The 23,660-nt window shown below is 36.9% G+C and overlaps 1 protein-coding gene across 5 annotated transcripts in view; it reads right to left on the reverse strand.

The window, feature by feature from the left end:
- Positions 1-6: 6 nt before the first annotated feature.
- SLC7A2 (solute carrier family 7 member 2) overlaps positions 7-23,660 on the reverse strand; it is a 106,830-nt gene continuing 83,176 nt past the window's right edge. For all 5 annotated transcript variants that reach the window (XM_026647912.2, XM_026647914.1, XM_026647911.1 and 2 more), the window contains exons 4-12: positions 18,705-18,870; positions 17,946-18,082; positions 16,676-16,898; positions 13,729-13,865; positions 8,376-8,478; positions 3,855-4,045; positions 3,317-3,483; positions 2,137-2,245; positions 7-745 (exon numbers count right to left, since the gene is read on the reverse strand). In XM_026647912.2, the coding sequence (XP_026503697.1) occupies positions 561-745; positions 2,137-2,245; positions 3,317-3,483; positions 3,855-4,045; positions 8,376-8,478; positions 13,729-13,865; positions 16,676-16,898; positions 17,946-18,082; positions 18,705-18,870 (1,418 nt within the window). In that variant the 3' untranslated portion in view covers positions 7-560. The remainder of the gene's footprint in view (positions 746-2,136; positions 2,246-3,316; positions 3,484-3,854; positions 4,046-8,375; positions 8,479-13,728; positions 13,866-16,675; positions 16,899-17,945; positions 18,083-18,704; positions 18,871-23,660) is intronic.

Consider the following 23,660-nt stretch of genomic DNA (forward strand, 5'->3'; position numbering starts at 1 on the left):
AAAAAAAATAAGAAGGAATTCAATATTTTAATGATCAAAGAGTATCGTCACTTTGTTATTCATTATACTCTATCAGACCATGACAAAGTATTTTAACGCACAGGGATAAGGAGAACATATGAAAAGCAGTTGCTTTCTTCATAAAATGTAAAATGTTCAGGGCCCTTTTGTAAGCAATCCTAAAATTCTTTATACTTTGTCATCACCAATTAATTGTATATAATTGTGCAACCAAAACACCCTCAAATTTTAGCATAGCAAAGGTACAGTTATCCCCTTGGAAGTCTGTCCTTCTCCTTATCTTCCTTGATGTTTTCATCTGGGATATCAATTTTTCACTGAAGAAAGTCTTCATGTGACTGGATCTGAAGTATCCAAGAGGTATTAGCAGCTAGTTCAACACGTCAGTCACGCTTTGTGGTAGGCACTTTCAAGATGCACAAATATAAATTACTGTTAATCTGCTGGCAGCTACCTTTTGACAATTTCGTTCAGCAACTACATTCGATCACAGTTTACTACTACTTAAGAGACATGCACGTTAAGGTTGTTTGCAAACATTAACATTCACTTGTCCTTTCATGTGTAATAAACTGAGCATTTTCATTTGTATGTTCATCTGCTTCTTCCACAGGGTTCTTTTCCTGTATTCCACTATTTTCTGAGCAAGTATCTTCATCTTCCTCATCTCTAGGATGACCTTCAAGACTATGTCTGATGCCATATGCAAAGTAAATAAAGAAGCCTTCCAAAACAAAACAAAAAAAACTTAATAGTTTTTTTCAGGCAAACAGTGCATTAAAAGAGATTCCCAACCCCCCAGGATAACTGAACCCGTTTACCTGAACAGTTCCCTGCCTCTGGCATGCAAATTACTACTAGTTCTTCAGGCCTTTGTGCCTGGTAATTTCCCTACATTAAAGACAACTGGCAGTGCTGGGCCCCAGTGCAACATTTCTAATTCCCAGTCATTTGCGTATGCTCTTAGCTGCATTGGTAATGGTGAGTGCTGCCTGTAATTCATGACTGCAATACAAGTTTGGAGCACCAAAACTGACTTTGCAGTTAATGTATATTTCTACAATTCTAAAGTACTGCAGTTCAGAGGAGAATGATAGAGTAGTAGGAAATAGATACAGTAGTTGCAAATACTCCTCTCTCTACAATTTTGACTATAATTATTAGAAAAATATTGATCTTGATTTTACATATTTTTCTCCCCATGTTTTCTGGTCTGGCTTACAAACACACAGTCTGTACCAACTTAAGTAAATTGATTTAGGAACTGAGCTAGTTAAATCAGTGCAACCTCTTCTTGTGAATACTCTTAAATTGGTTTAACCAACTTAAGCTACATCAATATAAAGCACTTTCTTAAACCAATTTAAAAAACTGTCCATATAAATGATTTGCACTGATTTAACTAACTCAGTTTCTAAACCAATTTGGTTAAAATCAGTGCTACTGGTATGTGTGTGTGAACAAAGCCTACATAGATTTCTCATTCTCTACCACATTGAATCTCAGCTAACCTTTCAGGAGCATTTTGACACAACAACCACTTTCAGCTCTCATTTTGTATTTACCATAGGGTGACCAGATAGCAAGTGTGAAAAAATGGGATGGGTGGGAAGTAATAGGTACTTATATAAGACAAAGCCCCGAATATCGGGACTGTTACTATAAAATCAGGACATCGGGTCACCCTAATTTACCAAAACAAATCCTGAGAATACGTTAAATATTCCCTGTTTGGATTTTGTATCACAAAGTGAGTTGAAAGTGCTGCCTCTGAAATAGAGTAGGCAGGCAGAAAAGATTTACCAGACTTAACGTTAATGCTTTCCAGGCCTACATATACATCACCTCTATTTGGAAGAGAGCAGTAAGCTAACTGGAATTAGTCCTGTAGCTTTTACAATTCCTGCTACATCACAACTGCTTGTGCAGTTTTAGTAGCAGATGCATACATCTTCTGAGGTATGTTTTTGTTTTGACTAGTGATATCATTTGACATTTATTGAAAAAAAGCTTTTTATTTGAATAGTTAAAAGAAGATGATTAACTCATTCCTAGAAAGAACCACAAGAGAGGACCCATCAATCCTAATGTAAACAGTTGTTATAAAGTACCTACCAAAAGCCATCCAAAAGCTAAATCTGATCCAAGTCTCTCCACTTAACTGTACCATCAAGTAAATATTCACCAAAATACTGAAGGACGGCAAAAATGGCAAGAATGGAACCTAAGGGGAAATAGTTTATAAGATAGTAATGTTTTTCAAACCTTTCTGCACACTAAATGGCACATTTCAATTTTGTAACACAAATAAAGGGACTGACAGACCCACTCACCAGTGAGAGTAAGAGACTTTTCCTGTTTAGTGTAAGGTTTAATCACTAGTTTCTGCAAAACTTATGCTTTCATTTAAAAAAAAAGTTTTGGTCCCTACAGCTGCAAAGAAAACCTTGTCAATTTGCACTGAACATACAGCAATGCAGTGCTGAATTCCTGAATTAATCTAGGTGGGCAGCCTGAAACAATACTTATTTTATTGATTAAAATTTATATTCAACAGCCTTTACCCACAGCTCTCAGCACACTTTATAAAAAATTAAAAAGGATAACATGCCTCAATAAAAAAGCACACTCAATTTATATCCCTGTCCTTCCCAATCACCCTACCAAATAGCTTCCCATACCTCATCCCATCACTCAGCTCATCTCCACTTTCCTAACTGCCCATTACAAAAAAATCCTTGTAGTGTATGTGAAAGACTTATTCATGCTCCAAGGAATCATGACACACAGTCCAAGCAACTGGGTTTTTGTGCTAAACTGCTCCTCCAGGGCTGGGAGGAAGGAACTCTTCCCTCTAAGTTACAGGCTCTGTAGTAGTGAAGCCATTCTTCAACTGCTATCCCAACCTGAGGGCTGAAATAGCCTCTCTGCTGCTTGCCCCAGCACCCCCAAGTGGTAGGGAATAGCTGGTGGATCTATGTATTAGGCAATTTACCAGCCATATCCAACAAATCAGTGGTGTGAAAGGGGTATGGACGGTGCACCCTATGCAAGGCCTCCTCATCCAGTCTGCAGTGAAATCATACCAGAACTGATCTGAGACAGTCTAGACAATGTGGTGGTAAAAATGCCTATGACCTGTCTACACTAGCACTGTCACTATCACCAATGGAGGTACAATAGTGCAATGGTGAGGCATTGTCTGAAAAACACAAGCATAGACACAGACACACACACACACACGGTTTTATTAAAACAAATTTAAACTCTGCATTATTTATGTTATCTTACTCACCATAAAGGCTACTTTCTGCTGGCTCTGAGGCTGCCTCCATATGGTGAGAACAATGACTATGAAGAGTACTACCAACACAGCAAGAAGACCAATGCTCCAAGGCTCCATATTAGCAATAAAATGAATCCCATATGTGGTCAGAACACTCAACCCACACACCAGAAAAGCTGTGTGAAAAAGAAAATAAGAATTGGAAGGAAGTCAAACCTTTCCAAACTGTTTAAATAAACACGCAACTTAATCTGATAAAGCAGATCTTTACCAATAGAGACATTATCAGATGTTAAAATGAAAAAAGTCTGTTTTGACAAGAAAACACTTTATTTTGCCTTATTTTTGACTGAAGGAAAATAAATAAGATTATGGAACAAACTATAAAATCTGTTTTCCTACCAGAATACTTCATATTTGACATTTGTGAGAAGGTACTCTAAGATGTTACCATTGGATTTGAACTTTTGTTCTGCTTAATTAAATTCCACTATTTATGGAACTTGATTTGAATGTATTGTACTTATTTGGGTATCTGTAGACTTACCTAATAGACCCACCAAAAAGCTAACGGTAGTGGCAGACTGCTCTGTAGGCAAACTGGATGGATTCATCAATGTCTGAAGACTGAAGCGGTGCCCTTGAAGCATACTAATTTGAGATTCCCTCTCTGATCCTGTCAGAGCCTCTTTCTCTGGAGAATATTTTGGTTGCTCATAGGTTAAGTTGGGTTGGTACCTATCCACAAATAAATAGGTATTTATATACAAGACTGTAACAAGTAAAGAAGTTAAGCTTGTGGTGGGGGTTGAAGGAGGATGGTTATAAATACCACAGCAATCTCCAATGATTCCACTCTACACCAGTAGCTACAATAAAAAATAAATTCTGCCCTTTCAAAATTCGTGTGGCATCCCTTCTATCTTCTTTTATTTCTAGGTAGTCTACTTAATCTCTAAATTCTCTGCAAAGGGGCCTATCGTCCAACACCACCTGCCATACTGGGCACTAACATATATAAAACAATAAAGGAAGATTACACCCTGGTAACCTGGTTTCCCATAGCCTGGACTTTCACAGTTTAGAATGGAACAAGAGAAACACATAAGAACTGTATGCAGTAGGAGCTCTCAAACTGGGAATCGCAGACAGGTGTTGTGGGGGAGTGGGGTCATAATCACCCTTTCCTTTCCATTTTGCTAAATGGGAGGGTAATCCTGAAGGAGTCGTGGAATGGAAAAGACTGAGAACCACGGGTATAGAGGATACTACTAAAGGTAATATATTCTCTTAAAAAGTTAACAATTACAGATCACCATTTTTACAAAGCTAACACCATGTCTCCTAAGATTTTCTGCGATAATAATAAACAAGAAGAGGCTTTTTAATTTATTTTTTAACTATACTGTGGGAGGCAGTTGTTTTTCAGCAAATATATTTATAATCTAAATAGAAAACAAAACACAATACAAAAGCCCTTCATGAGATAAAGGAAAGAGATAGAAGAGGATTTCTTGAAATACAGTAGGTCTTTTCAATAAACTTTCACTGAGATGAGCATGAGGCAGTCTATAGAAAAAAACACTACGAAACATACTGATTGAATAAGGCTGAAATTTAACACCAACTTTGGAAGGAATGTAACGTTTTTATATACATGCAACCTTACTACGGGATAGAGCATATTCTCCTGTGAGTGATAAACTAGATGAATTTAAGTTACTATTGTCAGAACTATTGTTACATTTTTCAAAATTACCAGTTTGAGTTCCTCTGACTACTTAATTAGTTTTAACCTTCATTTATTGCCCCAACTACCAGCAATACACACAATTAAAAAAACCTGTCTTATGCATTGTAATACCAATGTATCATTGTTATTCAGTTACCTTACATTAAAAATACCTTTAGATTAGCTGTAATTATAGACAAGTGTCACCTATTATATCAGTGGCTCTCAACCTTTCCAGACTACTGTACCCCTTTCAGAAGTCTGATTTGTCTTGCGTACCCTCAAGTTTCACTTCACTTAAGAACTACTTGCTTACATAATCAGACAAAAATACAAAAGTGTCACAGCCACATTATTACTGAAAAATTGCTTCCTTTCTCATTTTTACCATATAATTATAAAATAAATCAACTGGAATATAAATATTGTACTTGCATTTCAGTGTATAGTACAGGGGTCGGCAACCTTTCAGAAGTGGTGTGCCGAGTCTTCATTTATTCACTCTAATTTAAGGTTTCGCGTGCCAGTAATACATTTTAACTTTTTTAGAAGGTCTCTTTCTAAAAGTCTAAAATATATAACTAAACTATTGTTGTATGTAAAGTAAATAAGATTTCAAAATGTTTAAGAAGCTTCATTTAAAATTAAATTAAAATGCAGAGCCCTCCAGACCGGTGGCCAGGATCCAGGCAGTGTGAGTGCCACTGAAAATCAGCTCATGTGCCGCCTTCGGCACGCGTGCCATAGGTTGCCTACCCCTGGTATAGTATATAGAGCAGTATAAAAAAAGTCATTGTCTGTATGAAATTTTAATTTGTACTGACTTCACTAGTGCTTTTTATGTAGCCTGTTGTAAAACTAGGAAAATATCTAGATGAGTTGATGTACTCCCTGGAAGACCTCTGCGTACACCCAAGGGTGTGCGTATCCTTGTTGAGAACCACTGTATTAGATCACAAAAGGAGCACCATTCTATAGCTTATAAGGATGCCTTGCCTTGAGACATTTCTCTGACCTTGTCAAAGGCTTTCTGAAAGTCTAAATACACTGTATCCAGGTCCATCTTGCCCAGTATCCTGTCTTCCGACAGCGGCCAATGCCAGATGCCCCAGAGGGAATGAACAGAACAGGTAATCATCAAGTGATCCATTCCCTGTCACCCATTCTCAGCTTCTGGCAAACAGAGGCTATGGACACCATCCCTGCCCATCCTGGCTAATAGCCATTGATGGACCTATCCTCCATGTATTTATCTAGTTCTTTTATGAACCCTGTTATAGTCTTGGCCTTCACAACATCCCCTGGCAAGAGTTCCACACACTGACTGTGCGCTGTGTAAAGAAATACTTCCTTTTGTTTGTTTTAAACCTGCTGCCTATTAATTTCATTTGGTGACTCCTAGTTCTTGTGTTATGAGAAGGGGTAAATAACACTTCCTTATTTACTCCACAACAGTCATGATTTTATAGACCTCTATCATATTCCCCCTTAGTCTACTCTTTTCCAAGCTGAAAAGTCCCAGTCTTATTAATCTATCCTCATATGATGGCCGTTCCATACAAATAATCATTTTTGTTGCCCTTTTCGGAACCTTTTCCAAGTCTAATATATTCTTTTTGAGATGGGGCAACCACATCTGCATGCAGTATTCAAGATGTGAGTGTACCATGGATTTATATAGAAGCAATATGATATTTTCTGTCTGATTATCTATCCCTTTCTTAATGATTCCCAATATTCTGTTCGCTTTTTTGACTGCCACTACACATTGAGTGGATGTTTTCAGAGAACTATCCACAATGACTCCAAGATCTCTCTCTTGAGTGGTAACAACTAATTTAGACCCCATTATTTTATATGTATAGTTGGAATTATGTTTTCCAATGTGCATTACTTTGCATTTATCAACACTGAATTTCATCTGCCATTTTGTTGCCCAGTCACCCAGTTATGTGAGATCGCTTTGTAACCCTTCACATTCTGCTTTGGGCTTAACTATCTTTAGTAGTTTTGTATCATCTGCAAATTTTGCCACTTCACTGTTTACCCCTTTTTCCAGATCATTCATTAATATGTTGACTAATACTGGTCCCAGCACAGACCCCATGGGGGACATCACTATTTACCTTTCTCCATTCTGAAAACTGATAATTTATTCCTACCCTTTGTTTCCTATCCATGAGAGGATCTTCCCTCTTATCTCATGACAGCTTACTTTGCTTAAGAGCCTTTGGTGAGGGACCTAGTCAAAGGCTTTCTGAAAACCTAAGTACACTATATCCACTGGATCCCCTCTTGTCCACATGCTTGTTGACCCCCTCAAAAAATCTAGCAGATTGGCGAGGCATGGTTTCCCTTTACAAAAATCATGTTGACTCTTCCCAACAAATTATGTTCATCTATGTGTCTGACAATTCTGTTCTTTACTATAGTTTCAACTAGTTTGCCCGGTTCTGAAGTCAGGCTTACCGGCCTGTAATTGCTTGGATCATCTCTGGAGCCCCTTTTAAAAATTGGTGTCATATTAGCTATCCTCCAGTCATTTGGTACAGAAGCTGATTTAAATGCTAGGTTACAAACTACAGTTAGTAGTTCTGCAATTTCATATTTGAGTTCCTTCAGAACTCTTGGGTAAATACCATCTGGTCCTGGTGACTTATTACTCTTTAATTTATCAATTTGTTCCAAAACCTCCTCTAATGACACCTCATTCTGGGACAGTTCCTCAGATTTGTCCAGACCTTGCTGATTCTGGATTGGGCAAATCCCAAGCATCTGTTTTCAGTCTCCTAACTTATTGATTCACAAGATGAAAATACACTAGAAGGTCAGGATTTAACCCATGAAGAAAATTTATTAGAGTATTTACACTATTCACATATAGATCCCACAATTTACTGTACTTGCTGTATACACTAGGAGATAAAATATAAATTATATTGTAAAATTAGAAATATGTTTCTAGCTTTGAATGTATCAGTGTTTTGACATGAGGTCCTACTACACCATTTGAAGTTGAAGACCATGTAAGTTATCTTTCAGAAAGTAAAACCCTCCTAGATTTCAAATAAGGTTTTGGATTTGACCTCTGCCCACACTGGCATTACACTGTGTCTATTCCTAGTGTCTATCCAACTTTGAAAGGACACCACTTCTGGTAATCATTAAATTAAGACACCACACACAGATTAACATTTTAGAAGAGTTAGCCTAATTTTACAATATGTATGTACCTAGAATAAAAGTTATACAAACAGAAATTGTATTTTAAATGTATTCTGCATAGGACAAAATAAAATACAGCAGAACAAACAGGGGGGTGAAGGTGGGGCTCACCTGAGGATGAGAACACAGGCTGCTACAAGGGAGTAAGCAAGAAGTGTACCAATAGACATCATATCCACCAGAGCCTTTAGGTCAAAAAGAAATGCCATTATAGCTAAAAAAAAGAAGAGAGAAATACAGAGTTTGTATGAAAGTTACATATTGAGAGTTAAGATTTTTAAGGCAGCTCAAGAGGCTATGTATGGAGTTTATGTAGTTGAGTTACTAATAGTAATACAAATGAAACCATGGTAATGCATAAAAATGAATTTTCGAAGTAAAGACCCAAATTTTTAAACTTGGTTGCCTGGAGTTAGACAACTAACTCTATATGTAGGCACTGAAATATAATTGGTATCTTTTCAGTGACCCTGAGCACCTATAGCTCTCACTGTGGTTGCTCAACACATCCTGAAAATCACATTTATTTGTGTACCTAAACAGGGATTTAGGTGCCTACTAACTTTAGGCAACCAAGTTAACAAATTTTGGCCTACTTTTTTGTTTTAAAATATAAGACACCCGGAGAACATTTAGGAAACACTAATGAAAACCTTGCAGCCATAATTCTCTATATACCTGCTGTGTGATTTTTAATATGGTTATTTTGGACATATATTTAGTTGTATAGTAGGAATAGTTCTTAAGTTTAAGACAAAGGGGTAAACACAATACAATTAGGAAGGAACATAATGAAAAATACAGTTTAGGAGGCCCCTCACTGCTGTCATGTAAAAATGTCATCATTTTCAACTATGAAAACTGATATTTAACATAACCTTTAGTAAAAACATTTCTCACTTAAAAATATAACACTTTATTTTTACTAAGGTATTGTAGAAAATTTTGGAGAATATTTAATTATCAAAGAGCCAGATCCTGCAAGCGTGCTGTGCATAGAACTCCTACTCAAATTCTACAGGCTGAGGGCTTGCATGGTCAGAGCCTGAAACCACAAGCTGACAGTGGGATCCAATCTACTGACATGCACGTGGATCCAAGACAGACTGGATCAGGACTTTAATCTATAACCGGTACATGTAATTTGTATGTACTATGGCCCTAATTCAGCAAACCACTTGAGAACCTGGTTAAATCCCATTAAGCTGAATTGGAGCCGATAGACAAGAGTAAGTCCATTTAAATGTTAAATCAGGCTGAATAAAATCTTAGTATTTTGCAGGTGATTGCATGACTTTTTAATAAACAGCATTGTTTTAAAAGTGGCTTATTTTACGCCTTCTTTGGCAAGGCAACTTCACTGTGACTTCCAATGTGTTTCTTCTTCTAGCCTTAGCCCCATCTAGATGGGATTGACTGTTTGAATCCTCCTTCTCCTTTCCAGTTTGCTTGAAGCAGATCCTCAGAAACGTCAGAGCTAACCAGATCCTTCTGTATGACATCAATCCATCTAGTTTTGGGTCTTCTAATCCTCCTCTTAAACTTAGAAGTGGAGGGTAACACCCTGTTTTTAATATATTCTTCCTATTATCTTTTCATATGCCCAAACCATCTACACCTGCATTCTGTCAGCTGTTCTATAATTGATATCACCTTCAAACCTCCCCTAATTCATTCATTCCAAATATGGTCAATCCTAATAACTCCAAGCATCCCTCTTAACATTTTCATTTCCCTTGTATTCAAAATCCTTCCTTCAACGTCTCTTCCTCAGTGTCCAACATTCAAAGCCATACAAAAGTACAGGCCTAATTACCATCTTATATATCTTACTTTTCAATTTGATAGGCTTCCTCCTATTGCAGATCATTCTGCTCAGCTCTCTCCATGCCTTTCCTGTTCTGCGTATAAGTTCATCACTGAGTTTACCATTATCCTGTACTACCAAACCTAGGTACTTGAACTTCTGTACTTTTGGTAGTGGCTGGCCCTCCACACTTTATAGACCCGTTGTCTTCCTGCAAGTTACTCTATTTCTGCTGATCTTCATGCCATTTCTTTCAAGTATGCACCTCCATCTCTCTAAATCTTCTTCCGCTTCCTCTTTACTCCCTCCACAAGCACTTCATCATCTGCAAAAAGAATGCGCCAGGGTGCCACTCTGGATGTTCTCTCTAAGTGCATTGAGCACTAACATGAACACAAAGGGGCTTAGTGCCAAGTCTTGATGTACTCCAACTCCTACTAGAAACTGTTCAGTTTCTGACTGTGATAAAAACACCCTTGTACATGTCCTGGAGGAGTCTGATATAGTCTTAGACATCTGTTTCATTCCCATACACCAGATGCCTTCTCTCAGAATGTGGTCATAAGCCTTCTCAAGACTGATGAATACTATGTACGGGGTTTTCCTCTTTTCTCTATATTTTTACACAAGCAAAGATAGCATCCACTGTTTTATTGACTTGCCTGGCATGAATCCAAAGTGACTGTCACTGATCTTTACTTCTCTTCATAGTCACAGTAAATAAATTGTGTGTGTATATGCTAATGAATGCATTATTTTTATATTACGTGTGTGTGTGTGTGTGTGTGTGTGTGTGTATAGATAGATACAGATATAGATCTATAAAAAGCATATACACCTCCCCACCTTCTTGATTTTATATATATTACACACACACACACACACACACACACACACACACACACATCTTTTTGATCATGAAGAAAAACAGAAAAGATTAATTCCCAAAAATAAGACTGCAATATTACCAAAAATACCAGTTAATCTGCTGGACTAATAACTAACCAAGGAATACAATTTCCTTAATGATCATGGAAGCACCCTACATTCACTAGTCTTGTGAACAGGGAAGTTTGTACAAAAGCTATGAAGCATTCTGTGAGAAGATTTCTCATATATTTCACTGCCAAGGGTGCTCGTAGACCAGCACTGACAGGCAAAGCTAAGGGACAGCAGAATGTGCATATGTTAATTTTAATCCTTCCAGTCTTAAAGTGTTCCTGTACATTACAAGTTAATTTTATCATACTCTAGCTAATTATAGCATATGATTATTATATTTAAAATATTACAGTTTTTTACTTTGTATTCTTTTTAATTATAGCATTGTTTGTGATCAACAAGATGCGTGACTTTACGGCCAAGAAACTTTTGAAAAAGAATCTGCTTTTGAAGGTTAGCCACATTAGTATTTATACAGTACATCTCAAATTTCTGAATACACTAGTGGCAAGACAGAAAATAGTACATCTTTAATATTGTTAGCACCATGAATGTAGAACATATATTCATTTTGGCAAGGTAATTAAATATATTTATATTATCTGATGCAATCTCCATATTTCCCTTTCCCTTATATATGAAAAGCTTATGCAGAGTTTAAAGGATGTTGAGCTTTGAAGCACACAAAGCATCCACAAAAAGACAATCTCACTTTAAACAGTGTTAAAACTACCAAATATATGCTTGGAGAAAAATACTATCAAAATGGACACACGCTTATATTTATTGTATTCAAAATTTTAATATATATAGTTCATACAGATGAATTTTTTCCCCTTAGTAGATATAAAAATAGCAAACAACTATAAATCTTTTATATAATCGATGCTTACTCAACTTCTAACCATTACTTATCAGAAGAGAAGCCAAACCTGTCACAAAATAGTTGGAAACCAGAAGCTAAACTTTGTTGATTCATTTTAGGTGCACATCCCACGTTGTTGCATTAAAGTGCAAATACAATTCAGGGAAGTATGCAGCACTACAAATCCATTAGGCTCATTAGGCTGCTGCCTTTGATAAAATACGATTGGACTGTAAGCGAACCATTTTGCTGTCTGAAGAATTTCATTATCATAATTATTATATGGGAAAAAGAACAAATGCATGTAATTATGTTTGGCCTCAACTGTAGTTTTGACTTGATAACATAGTAAAAGGTCAAAATCTAATCTTCTTAACACTGTTTAAAACTGTGAGACTATCCATGCTAAGATTTAGTAGGAATGCCAGATTACTTTCATGCTGCATTCATTTTTAACAGATCTAGCAAAACTGCATAATATAATTTAAACCTACAAGTTACTAGATACACATTTTCTTAAAGAAAAAAGAAAAAAAAGTTACCTGCTGTATCAAAAAGTTTTGTTCTGTTAGAATAAACCACCCACCTATACAAATACACCCCCAAAACTGGCTTTGAATTACTGCTCTTGTGCTGCTGCTACAAAGACTGCATATTTGCATTCATCAATTTACCCAACTGGGAAAAACATTTTTCCTTCTCTTCTTCTGCGTCGGTTCATTATTCCTCTAAAATGAAAAATCACTTTTGATACCAGATTTCCACATTTTTCCAAAATATTACAGAAAAAGGATCTGGTGCAACATGAAAGCAGTCTGGAAAATCTTATTAAGTGTCTCTTTATAAGAGTAATTCCGTATTATAGATTTGTACTTTGACATACAAAAAAGATGAATTAAGGCCATTTTTTAGATTATGAACTATTTGGGGCATGACCATGGCTTCCTATATGTTTGTAAAGCTCTTTGAACAAAAGGGTCTCGACCATGACTATGGCTTGTAGATGCTACAGTATGATAAATAATAAATACATGTTTTAGTCTTGTCTGAATCTCTTGGTCTTTATCATCTTGAGCCAGTCTACCCCCACTTTTCCATGCAAAGCTGACATTACATTGAAATCAGTAGGGTATAATTTGTGTTCCAGGTACATTAAGCAATACAAGAGATATGCATCTTGACAACAATGAAAGAGTTAAAAAAGAAATAAATCTCCGCTTGGAAGTGTAGGAATTTGCACACTACACTTGTAACAGCTCCTGGAAATATTGCTTTGATGCATTCTGTATGTGTGTACGTACACAAATACGTAATGATCCTTTCAAAATAGCTGTATCAAAAATGGATTCGTGCCCTTTATGGGTGAAGAATGTGTAAAATTTCTTCTTTTTAAAAACCGTTTTGTAGTTGCCTTACTAAAGATTATTCAAGATTTCTTTTTTTGTATCCTATAGCAAAAATACATTCCCCCCTAGTATTTCTAAACAATTAAATACATTAATCTTGAATTAAAATTTCCTATACCCAAGCCTCATAACAGAGCATAGTCCAATGGCTGAGTTATAAAGACAGTTTTATTCCAGATGCCGCAAAGTAAATAACTGTTTTGTTTGTAATGCAAGAGAAGCCAAACTTAGAACGCACAAAAAGTTGCAAGTTCATTGACATCAAGGACATCACCGCCACCACGATTGCCATGATTTGGAATTCTTATGCCCTTCAATTAGTCAGCAATTTTATTCCCAACTTACATGCATGAGAAGTTAACAAGCAGGCCCTTCTTATATTCCATGCACGTGCATACAAGGTTCAAATCCCAGTTTGAAGAAACCTATGTTTTCAGAGCTTACCAGAGATGACCCCTGCTGTCAATGTGGCAGCAACTGGTGTCTGCCTCTTACTCACTTTGGCAAGAAACCTAAACAGTAAACCATCTCGTGCCATGGCAAACAGAATTCGGGGCAGAGGGAACATAGAGCCGAGAAGACTAGAACAGAAAAATTTAAAGTTCAAATACACATTATTAAAAGCACTGTGTTCTACTGGTAAAGTCAACTAAAATGGGAAGCTAGGAAAAGCTTATTTTCATGTTGTTTTGTTCTTTTGAACCTGTGCTTCCAAAGCACTTGAGATTAACACAAACAAATACACTCTGTGGTAGGAAAAAGGTTATTTTACCTTGAGACAATCATATTTTATTCTTTCAGTCAAAAGCAAACCAAAACTTGCCTGACAGTATTGGATTTCCACATATGCAATGTGTGAAGCAGTGCACCTTTCCTTACAATAATCAACTCTCAGTCTCACCTGCTACTGCACCCGATGACAAAGTAGCAATAACTGGAGTCTTCGTTTTGGAATTGATTTGAGCTAGACATTTGAAAAGCAACCCATCTTCCGCCATAGCATAGATTACACGTGGCATTGGGAAAATGGATCCAAGAAGACTGAGTAAAAAGCAAACACATGCAACATGGCAAAACACAATTCATGCAAGGTTATATCATCGAAAAGAGAAACAATGCTAATTAATGGCATGTTTCACTGAAAACAAAATTTATGATGGTAAAAATATTATAGACCAAAGATACTACAGTTTGGACACAAATAGATTTATTTTGTTTCTGAAAACCACTAGAAGTTTTGTTCACAATTCTGTGGTAATGCAATTGCTTCACTGGAAACAGTAGTAAAATAGCTAAACAACTTTTGCCATCACTGTAGATCTTGGGATACTAGTGGACCAGGGGGATGGCCCTGGTAACACTAGCTATGCAATTAAGCATTATTGTTCCTTGAAAGATTCTGTCAGTCAGCAACAGTGAATCACACAAGCAGTAACACATTCTGCAGCTCCTTATGACAATGTTAATCAATAGTAACTCAAAGTAAGCACCACACAGTTTACACTTAACCCTATTATTTCTTTCAGTTAAAGCACCCAGAGCCAAGCTACCTTATTATTCCTGGTTTTATTTAGGGACTGAAGGTAAACTATTTATTTTAAACCGTTGATATTTTCAGAATTTGAAAAGCATTTTGAACTACAGATGACTCAAAGCTCCTTCTGTATTTAAAACATTTAAAATTTGTCGGGTTTCTTCCCTTCACATCAAAATAACCATACTAACAACCCCCACCCAAACAAATAAACAAAAAACCCACACAGTATAGCCTCTGCAACAGCCATATAACTTCTTAGCCAGCTGAAACTGAGGTTTTACTATACAGCCAGTTTGCCTTTCTTGCTACAGAGAACTGAATACATCACCTACATATATTCAGTGGATGTGCAGTTTTTATGTTCCACAGAAGCTAAGCCACTTTAGCACTGCTTGTGAAATGTAGCATTAAAATTAAATGCATGTGCAGCACTACCAATCATTCACACTTTAACTGGTTTTGGTGCTGATTCAGGAAAGCACTTAAGTACCTACTCAAAGTTAGCATGTGCTTAAATGCCCGTGCCCAATAAAGATGCTTTCCTGAATCAGGGCCAAGAAATCTGAACTTGAAGAATAAGTAATATTTCCATACTGGTATCACCAAAATCTCTACATATTTTTATTGTACTGTCTTTGTAGAAGTTAATTATGCTTCTTCTCATCTTCAGACTGCATTCTGGTAAATATTGGAAATATATAAATACTGTAAACATTTTAATCTCAAATGACATGGCCCAGGAATAAGTAAATGTTCGGATCAAAGCAATACTCCCAACATATCAGCCTACAACACCGCCAAGTAAAGGAATTATAAGTAAAAGGGTTTTTTTTAATTAAAAACATTAAAGTGAGATATTACCCCTCTCAGAATAAACTTGGGTGTTAAAAACTTTAAAATACTTTGGAAGAAAAATTAGGAGATCAATAGTTAAAATGTGGTAACCAATGGTTTTACTTTCTAAAGTTTTCTTCTCCGTTACTATTTTCTTTGCTCTAGTTTCTATTTAAACATTTGCTTTTATATTTTATAAAATATTATAAAAATCATCAAACTGCTAGAATCCACTTCAGGCATCACTATAGAAAATTATAGTCCCAAAACTAACTGTACAAACACAACTTAGTCTATATACACAGGCCTAAGATTCTTTTAGCTTGTCATTTAGAGCTCTTTTCTTTTTTATAATCTCCCACCCCAGAGTTTTTCACTCAATTATTTTCCACAATCAGTATGCTTGTCTTCTATACATGACTACTCGTGGACTATCTCAATGACATCAACAGTACTCCTTAAATAGGCAAGCCTGCTTCTTTTTTAGGCCAGCTGTTGAAGCCATACATCTCCCACTTGAGGCCATTTAAACCACTCTAGTAATGTACATGAGCTCAGTTAGCAGAAAAGGAGAATATTAAGGCTGTTCCTAAATGTAAGTAAATAGGTTCTTATACCACATTACATGTGGGCTATAATATATGGGAAGATGCATGTACTATACATATTAATACATCTCACAATCTAGTCAACTCTTCTAACTAAAATAATATATTTGGTCACACTTTATATTAAGATTACATTTATAGTTTACCAATGATTATTTATTGATGGATGTTTTCATCAATTGTTATAGAGTCCAACAGGTTGTTTATAATTATGACTTACAATCACAACTCCTACAGATAGTTTATAATGATCACATACTACTCATGTCTGTAACATGCTTATAATATTTATTAAATGTTAACCCTTAAGAAAATGTAACCTTAATATAAAAAGTGTGACCATACATTGAAATATACTGTATTTTTCAATTATCTTATTTTCCAATAAAATTAGTCGTTTTTTCTTCTTTACCTTGTGGACAAAGCACAGAGGGATCCCACTGCTACAATATACTTTGCAGGACCCCATCCAACATATTCAAATGCTACAGGAAGAGGACTTTTCTCATCTAGAAGATAGTATGGCATCATAAGAGTCAAAGCTGCCGAAACACCAAAATAGGCCATAAAACAGACAAGCAGGGAAGTCACAATTCCAATAGGTATAGCTTTCTGAGGATTCCTGACTTCTTCCCCTATGGAGGAAAAACAAACATTCTTACTCATCTAGGAAAACTTTTGCGTCTTTTACTTTAATGTGCATCAACACACAGAAAAAGGTAAGTTTTGCAGTCTAAATATTAAGAATAATAGCTTTAATATTCCATATAGAGTAAAATCAGTGATACAGTATGTAACCCAGGACTTTGTGGCCAGCCACAGCACAAAAAATTAAGTTAAGCAAAATGACATTATATACGGAATTTTATCTATATATATAAAATTCCATATATAATGTCATATATATAAATAAAATACATATTTTACTTTAGAGAGGCCAAAATCTATAATTTTCCACTTATCAATACAATTAGTCTTTGGAAAGTTGCTCTGAAATGTCCCTAGCCTCTGTTTGCTAGAAGCTGGGAATGGGCGACAGAAGATGGATCACTTGATGATTACCTGTTCTGTTCATTCCCTCTGGGGCACCTGGCATTGGCCACTGTTGGAAGACAAGATACTGGGCTAGACTGACCATTGGTCTGACCCAGTGTGGCCGTTCTTATGTTCTCTGTGAACTGCCTGCACCATACCTTCCCCGAGGATAAGTAAGTTGTTGATCTTTTACTGTGTTGAGCTTCATAAGTATTAATTTCACATTAGTCTAAAAGAAGCTCTAAGGAATATGCAGCCTCTGAGTTTGTTTTTTCTAAAGCTACAATGAAGCTAGTTTAAAAAAAAAAGGCAAGATGCCTGCTATATGGGCTTAGCAGAAAGAGCTTGTGCTGATCAGTTTCACACTCTGCCATTGCAGCTAACTGCAGGCAAAGAGAATTTTATTCACACTGTAATGTTGTTTTTCTGTGGAATGAGAAAGCCACATTCAGGAGTGATCTCAGTCTCTTTCTAGACATGGTGATAGAGTTTAAGAGTAGAGATAGACAGACAAATACAGAGGCAGACAGGGACGAAGAGTAGGATATATATAGTTACACAGTTTGACCACCAACTTTTTACTTCAAATATATATATACACATACACAGAGAAAGAGAGAGAGAGAGAGAGAGAAACCTCATCTTACCAGTTGTTGCAATGCAATCAAATCCCACAAAGGCATAAAAACATGTTGCAGCACCAGCCAATGTTCCTGTAAAACCATATGGCATAAAACCACCAGCCCCAAATATGCTTGTCACGTTCTTATAGGAAGAATAATTTCTATAGAAAATTGAAATACAACAGAAAAAAGACATTTTTAATTAGCAGTAGAAGAAATCTAATAGTTTTTTATCCCCAGTAACTCTACATGAACTCTTTTAAAATGCAGAGTATTCTCAAGATAAGGATCTTTTTACAAAGCTCTCAGTACAAAATATCTTTGTAAGAAGTTTGAGATAAAGATCTTCTATCACCAGATATTCATTAACAACAGAAAAAACTGGATTATCAAATAAACATTATAAACCCTGGTCCTGCTCCCATTGGAAGTAATGGCAAAACACCCATTGACTTTAATGGTACAGGATCAGGTCCAATATCTTGTTGTTAATCACATCCTGTACTGCAGTTAAATAGCTATCTTTAAAAATATACACCGATAGTTTCCCAGGTAGCTAAGGCACAGATTACTAAAAGGCAAAAAAGTAATTAGTATAAAATTTAATTCTGTTTCGGGACACAAGTCTACATTTCCCAACAAAACAGTAAATCTAAACCTGTTGCTACAATGCATAGGATACCAGAGATGCATGTACAGCAGGAGCTGTCATCAGAAGCTGCTTAAAGTAGGACCAAGAAAAATGGAAGAAAATTGACAGATGAAAAGAAAAAGAAAAATTACCCTGTTTGTGCTGTGAGGTTTATGAGAGATTCTTCACTTATTTTCCAGTTGTCAGTATCTCCTTTCACAAAGCCAGAAATCATAACAAAGAGGAGAACCAAGATGTTAACAGCAGTGAAGATCTTATTCACCCATGCGGATTCTTTTACTCCAAAAGACAGAAGACCTATGAAATACAAGAGGGGATTTTAAAGAATTAACATCTCCTTTAGGGAGTAAAATAGCATCTTTAACAATGTATACATGATAATGTGACTAACACCAATTTCAGTATTTAGATAATGATACTAGATCTATGGCTTTTAGGTGTTAGTACTAGGTTAATGAGCACTTCGATACTATGATAGATACTGTATAAAAACTGTAAAATGGAGATTATTTTTAATCCTCTCTCCCTCCAAAGGTTGATGACTGTCTTCTTGACTGACATTAATTCCATTTCTTATCCAGCAGGCAAAAAATATATATGGGAAGTGTAGCTTACTTCTTTACTGTGCCCCCAGTCCATATGTCTATGTGTAGGATATAGTCTTGCAAGCATGTGTGTGAGTTAGCAAAAAAGAGAGGCATTCTCTCTCTCTGTAATTATTTGAATTCTCTGCCTACAGTACATATGGTTCAGGACCTGGCACCACGCTGATTTTTAGAATCTCATGTAGAATAGTAAAAAAAATTTAAATTTAGAATTTTTGATAAAATAAAAGTCAAACATTTCAAATGCATGTTTTTTCTTACATGTTTTGACCAGTTCTAATCTAATTTTATCAGTGCACATCCCAGCGCTGTCCCTAATTCCTAGAATAATGGGGCCATCCAGTAGGTCAGTGGTTTTCAATCTTTTTTTCATTTGTGGACCCCTAGAACATTTTGAATGGAGGGGCGGACCCCTTTGGAAATCTCAGACATAGTCTGCAGACCCTCAGGGATCCATGGACCGCAGGTTGAAAACCACTGATACAGATTATTAAAATAATTAAAGGACATCCATCAATTTAGCTCCTAAACAACTTTGATTTAGAGAGTTTCTTGATCTTTTGTATTGTTGGGCAAATCAGGATATAAAATAAATGTATCTCTATATAGCAGACTATTCTGTTTGCACAATCTGAACATTTTCCAAGGGAGACCCTGCTGTGAAGTTAGACAGGGGACAGTTGAAGCCTGGTCTGTAGTTTAGCAGAATACAAGATGACAAATTGGGATGGGGAAACATGAAATACAGTAGAAAAATCTCACACCATTTCTCTGTGAAAAAAAGTATTTCCAATAATGCCACACCTATATGCTTTTCCTCATTATTTAGAGATTAATTCTGAAAATGTTAAGACTATCAAGACAATGTCTAAATGAAATTTCTGATTCTGTTAATGCAACATAAGACACGTTCTCAGAAACTAAGCAACTATCATATGAGCTGCTCAAGTTTTCTTTGTTGGTGGTATTTTTATTGACAGAAGTAGTAAATTGTTTTGTAGACCTTTACATCTCCCTCTTACCCCAACCCTCCTAGAAAGAAGTTTCTCAATGGACCTAAAATGATATGAAATCCAGCATGCAAAATGTCTTAAAAATGAATCTCCATCTGTAGAAAGACAACATGAAGGAACAGGTTACCATGGACTATTCATTTGGACAATAAAAATAAAAATGTGTGAGTGGGGATCTTCACAAATGTCTCCTGCTCCCATTGAAGGCCATTCTCACAGATAAGAGACCTGAGCAATTGGCTAGTGTGCTATAAAGTAGGGTGTGATAGTCTCCATGAAACACCTGTCACTTTGCCACTCCCACTGCTGTAGCTTTGCTTAGCACTGAAACCAGTGAGCTGTGTCTGGCACTACCTGAACTGCAAGATGCCTCCAGATTCGACTCTTCCTCCTCCTCTCTCAGTGGCAGAGATCTGCAAAGTTATTTTATTGCTGGTTCAACTGTACTAGGGAAAGTGACTTGAGGGCAGAAGAGGAAACAAATGGAGAGGGAAAGGGAAGGAGAGAAGTGATGTTTAAGACAAGGAGAATGACAACAGGGTTTGGAAGAACAGAAGACCCAGAGAGAGAACGCAAATGAAGAGGGGAATACACAGAAAGAAAAACAGTGATCTGGCAGCTACTACCTAACTTTAAGAAGCAGTGCTTTCTGATTGTTTGACAGACAACAACTGGGAGGCCCACTTCAGATGAAGAATGGTAAGCAAACAGAAGAAAATATAGATATGTAGAAACATTAAAAAAAATAAAACAAAAAACCCAGGCATCATTCCTTTCATCATTGAAACTCTCTCAAATTAAAGACTTTTCCAGAATTTGTCTTTCTAGGCAGCAGATGGCCATCATCCAAGTTAGAATTATTATTGCTACTAATTAAATTTCTTCTTTTTGCATTTCTCACACTCTCTTGTCTTCCCCATTTCAGGCTCAATCAGTTGTACTGATTAATTTCCTCTGCACTCCCTAAGATGACCAACTTTAAAAAAACACACAATAATATGGATTCTAGAAATTTCTTCCTACTAGAGCCTTCAAATCTGGGACTGCCAACTTCCAGCAGCTGGAACTGTGTATGTATTAAAAGGGAGTCCCAATTTCTTGTCTTCTTGAGAGCTGTTTGACCACAAGACAGCCCTGATTCTCATCACTAAGGTTCACTAGATGAACAGTTACTAGAAGACTGAAGGAAGGAGGAAGCTATCCAAGACTATCACAAACTGTGTAAACATAAAATTGGTATTCTTGACATTTTTAGCTGTAACAAACAATGTGATTTTGCTCTTTCCTTTTACTCTGGACAAATAAAAAGGCAGACAATATTTTATTTACCAGGGTTAAAAGTCTGGAATTATTACTCCAGACTTCTCGCTAGATTTTTTTTATATGCTTGTCTTTTTTCCCCCCTCCCTCTTCCCCTGCCCCTTTTTCTTCATCTTCTTCTTCCTCTTCCAGGACCCAAACTGTAATCTTTCCTCCAGGCCATACTCCTTTGGCAATGTCTTAGTAAGAGAGTAAAAACTGAACTGTAAATGCAACTGCCTGATTTCCATTCCGTAGACCCAGGGCCAGCTCCAGGGTTTTTGCCGCCCCAAGAGGCGCAAAAAAAAAAAAAAAAAAAAAGCCGCGATCGCGATCTGCGGCGGCAATTCGGCGGGAGGTCCTTCGCTCCGAGCGGGAGTGAGGGACCGTCTGCCGAATTGCCGCCGAATAGCTGGATGTGCCGCCCCTCTCCGGAGTGTTCGCCCCAAGCACCTGCTTGGCAAGCTGGTGCCTGGAGCTGGCCCTGCGTAGATCCGCAACCATGATGGCTAGTGTCTGCTCAGAAGGGAAAAGTAGCGTTTTTGCTAGTGGCCATAGAGCACTGCCTAAGCATTCTCTAGCAGTTCTCTTCTCAGCAGCAGCAGCATGCATGTCTTTTGAACCAATTCAATCACCCAATATAACATGGCTCAAAAAATGAAATCTGATAGGGGGATTTTGAGTATGCTACGGGCAGGTCCACACTGGGGCGGGGGATCGATATAGGAAACGCAACTTCAGCTACGAGAATAGCGTAGCTGAAGTCAACGTTTCCTATATCGAACTAAATTTACTTACTTCGGGTCCACGCGGCGCAGGCAGGCTCCCCCGTCGACAGCGCTTCCTCCTCTCAGCGAGCAGGAGTTCCGCAGTCGACGGGGGAGCGCTTCTGGGATCGATCTATCGCGTCCAGATGAGACGCGATAAATCAATCCCAGAAGATCGATCTCTACCCGCCGAATTGGGCGGGTAGTGTGGACCAGCCCTAAGTGGGCTTCAGTGTCTAAATGAAGTGCTTGGCTATTCCCAAATAGAAATTCAACTGGAAAAGAATTTCCAAGGGACTTTAGCAATTGTAACAACTAATTTGAAACAAAAAGAGATGCATGTAATTAAAAAAATAGATTATTAGCTTGTTAAACCTACATAAATTCACTGTACACAACTGGCAGTGAGAGGTACTGGTAGCTGAGTGGGAAGAAATAACCTTATGATTTACTGTTCTGTAAATACTCGTCTTTATTTATTTCCTTAGCCTCATTGTCAGACCAAACCCCTGTTTTCTTCCTAATGACCAAGTTTTATTTTAATTTTCAATGAAAATTATTCCTATAAAATTTATATACAAATAAAGGGGGAATTTCTTAGGGCCAGGTGATCTAAATAGTAAATGTGCCAATAAATGGCTAAATGACACTTGATGATATTCAGACAATGATTGTCATCCTATTACCTCCATTGCAGTCTGACTCCATAATGCTGCAATTCCAATAACTGCTGATAATGTCAGTAATTCACAATCAAAGGAAAAACATTTACAAGACTCAAAACTACTGCTGCTTGAAAATTAGTCCCAATTAGTTTCCAAACTGAAAACTATCCTTTCCTCAGGACTCTGGTTCATTTTTTGCTGCTTGCTTACGGCAGAGGCAAATACGCCGCTGTTCATTTTTGTCAACAACCTCAAAAGCTTCTGAGTAAAATTTCCAAAAATACTTAATTGATTTAGGAGACAAAGCTCAGTGAGACTTAAACTTCTAAGTGCCGAAGTCTCTGTTGAAAATAGGACTTAGGCACTTTTGAAAATTTTATCTTCTGCCATCTTTTAATAAAAGTAAATAATAATTAAGACAGAGAACATTAATGCATCAAAAATGCATGCCTACCCACATAAGCAAAATCTGACATTACTGTAACCTTTATCCTCTCTTCCCTCTACCTTATTCTTATTTTTTTAGGCCTGGTCTACATGAGAAAGTTTCACCAGTCATGTCACCCCGTGCATACACTCTTATTCTAGTCTGAGAATAAAAAGTGTCCTCACAGGGGATTATAGCAATATAACTACATTGGTTTAAATTCATGTTAGCTTATGCCAGTCTAACTTTCCGGTGCAGACAAGCCCTTAGTTTACTGGTTGGGTCAGGTATCTATTTTGATTGTTAATTCT

The sequence above is a fragment of the Terrapene carolina genome, unplaced genomic scaffold, assembly GCF_002925995.2.
Source record: "Terrapene carolina triunguis isolate 2854851 unplaced genomic scaffold, T_m_triunguis-2.0 Scaffold66, whole genome shotgun sequence".
Classification (NCBI taxonomy): domain Eukaryota; kingdom Metazoa; phylum Chordata; order Testudines; family Emydidae; genus Terrapene; species Terrapene triunguis.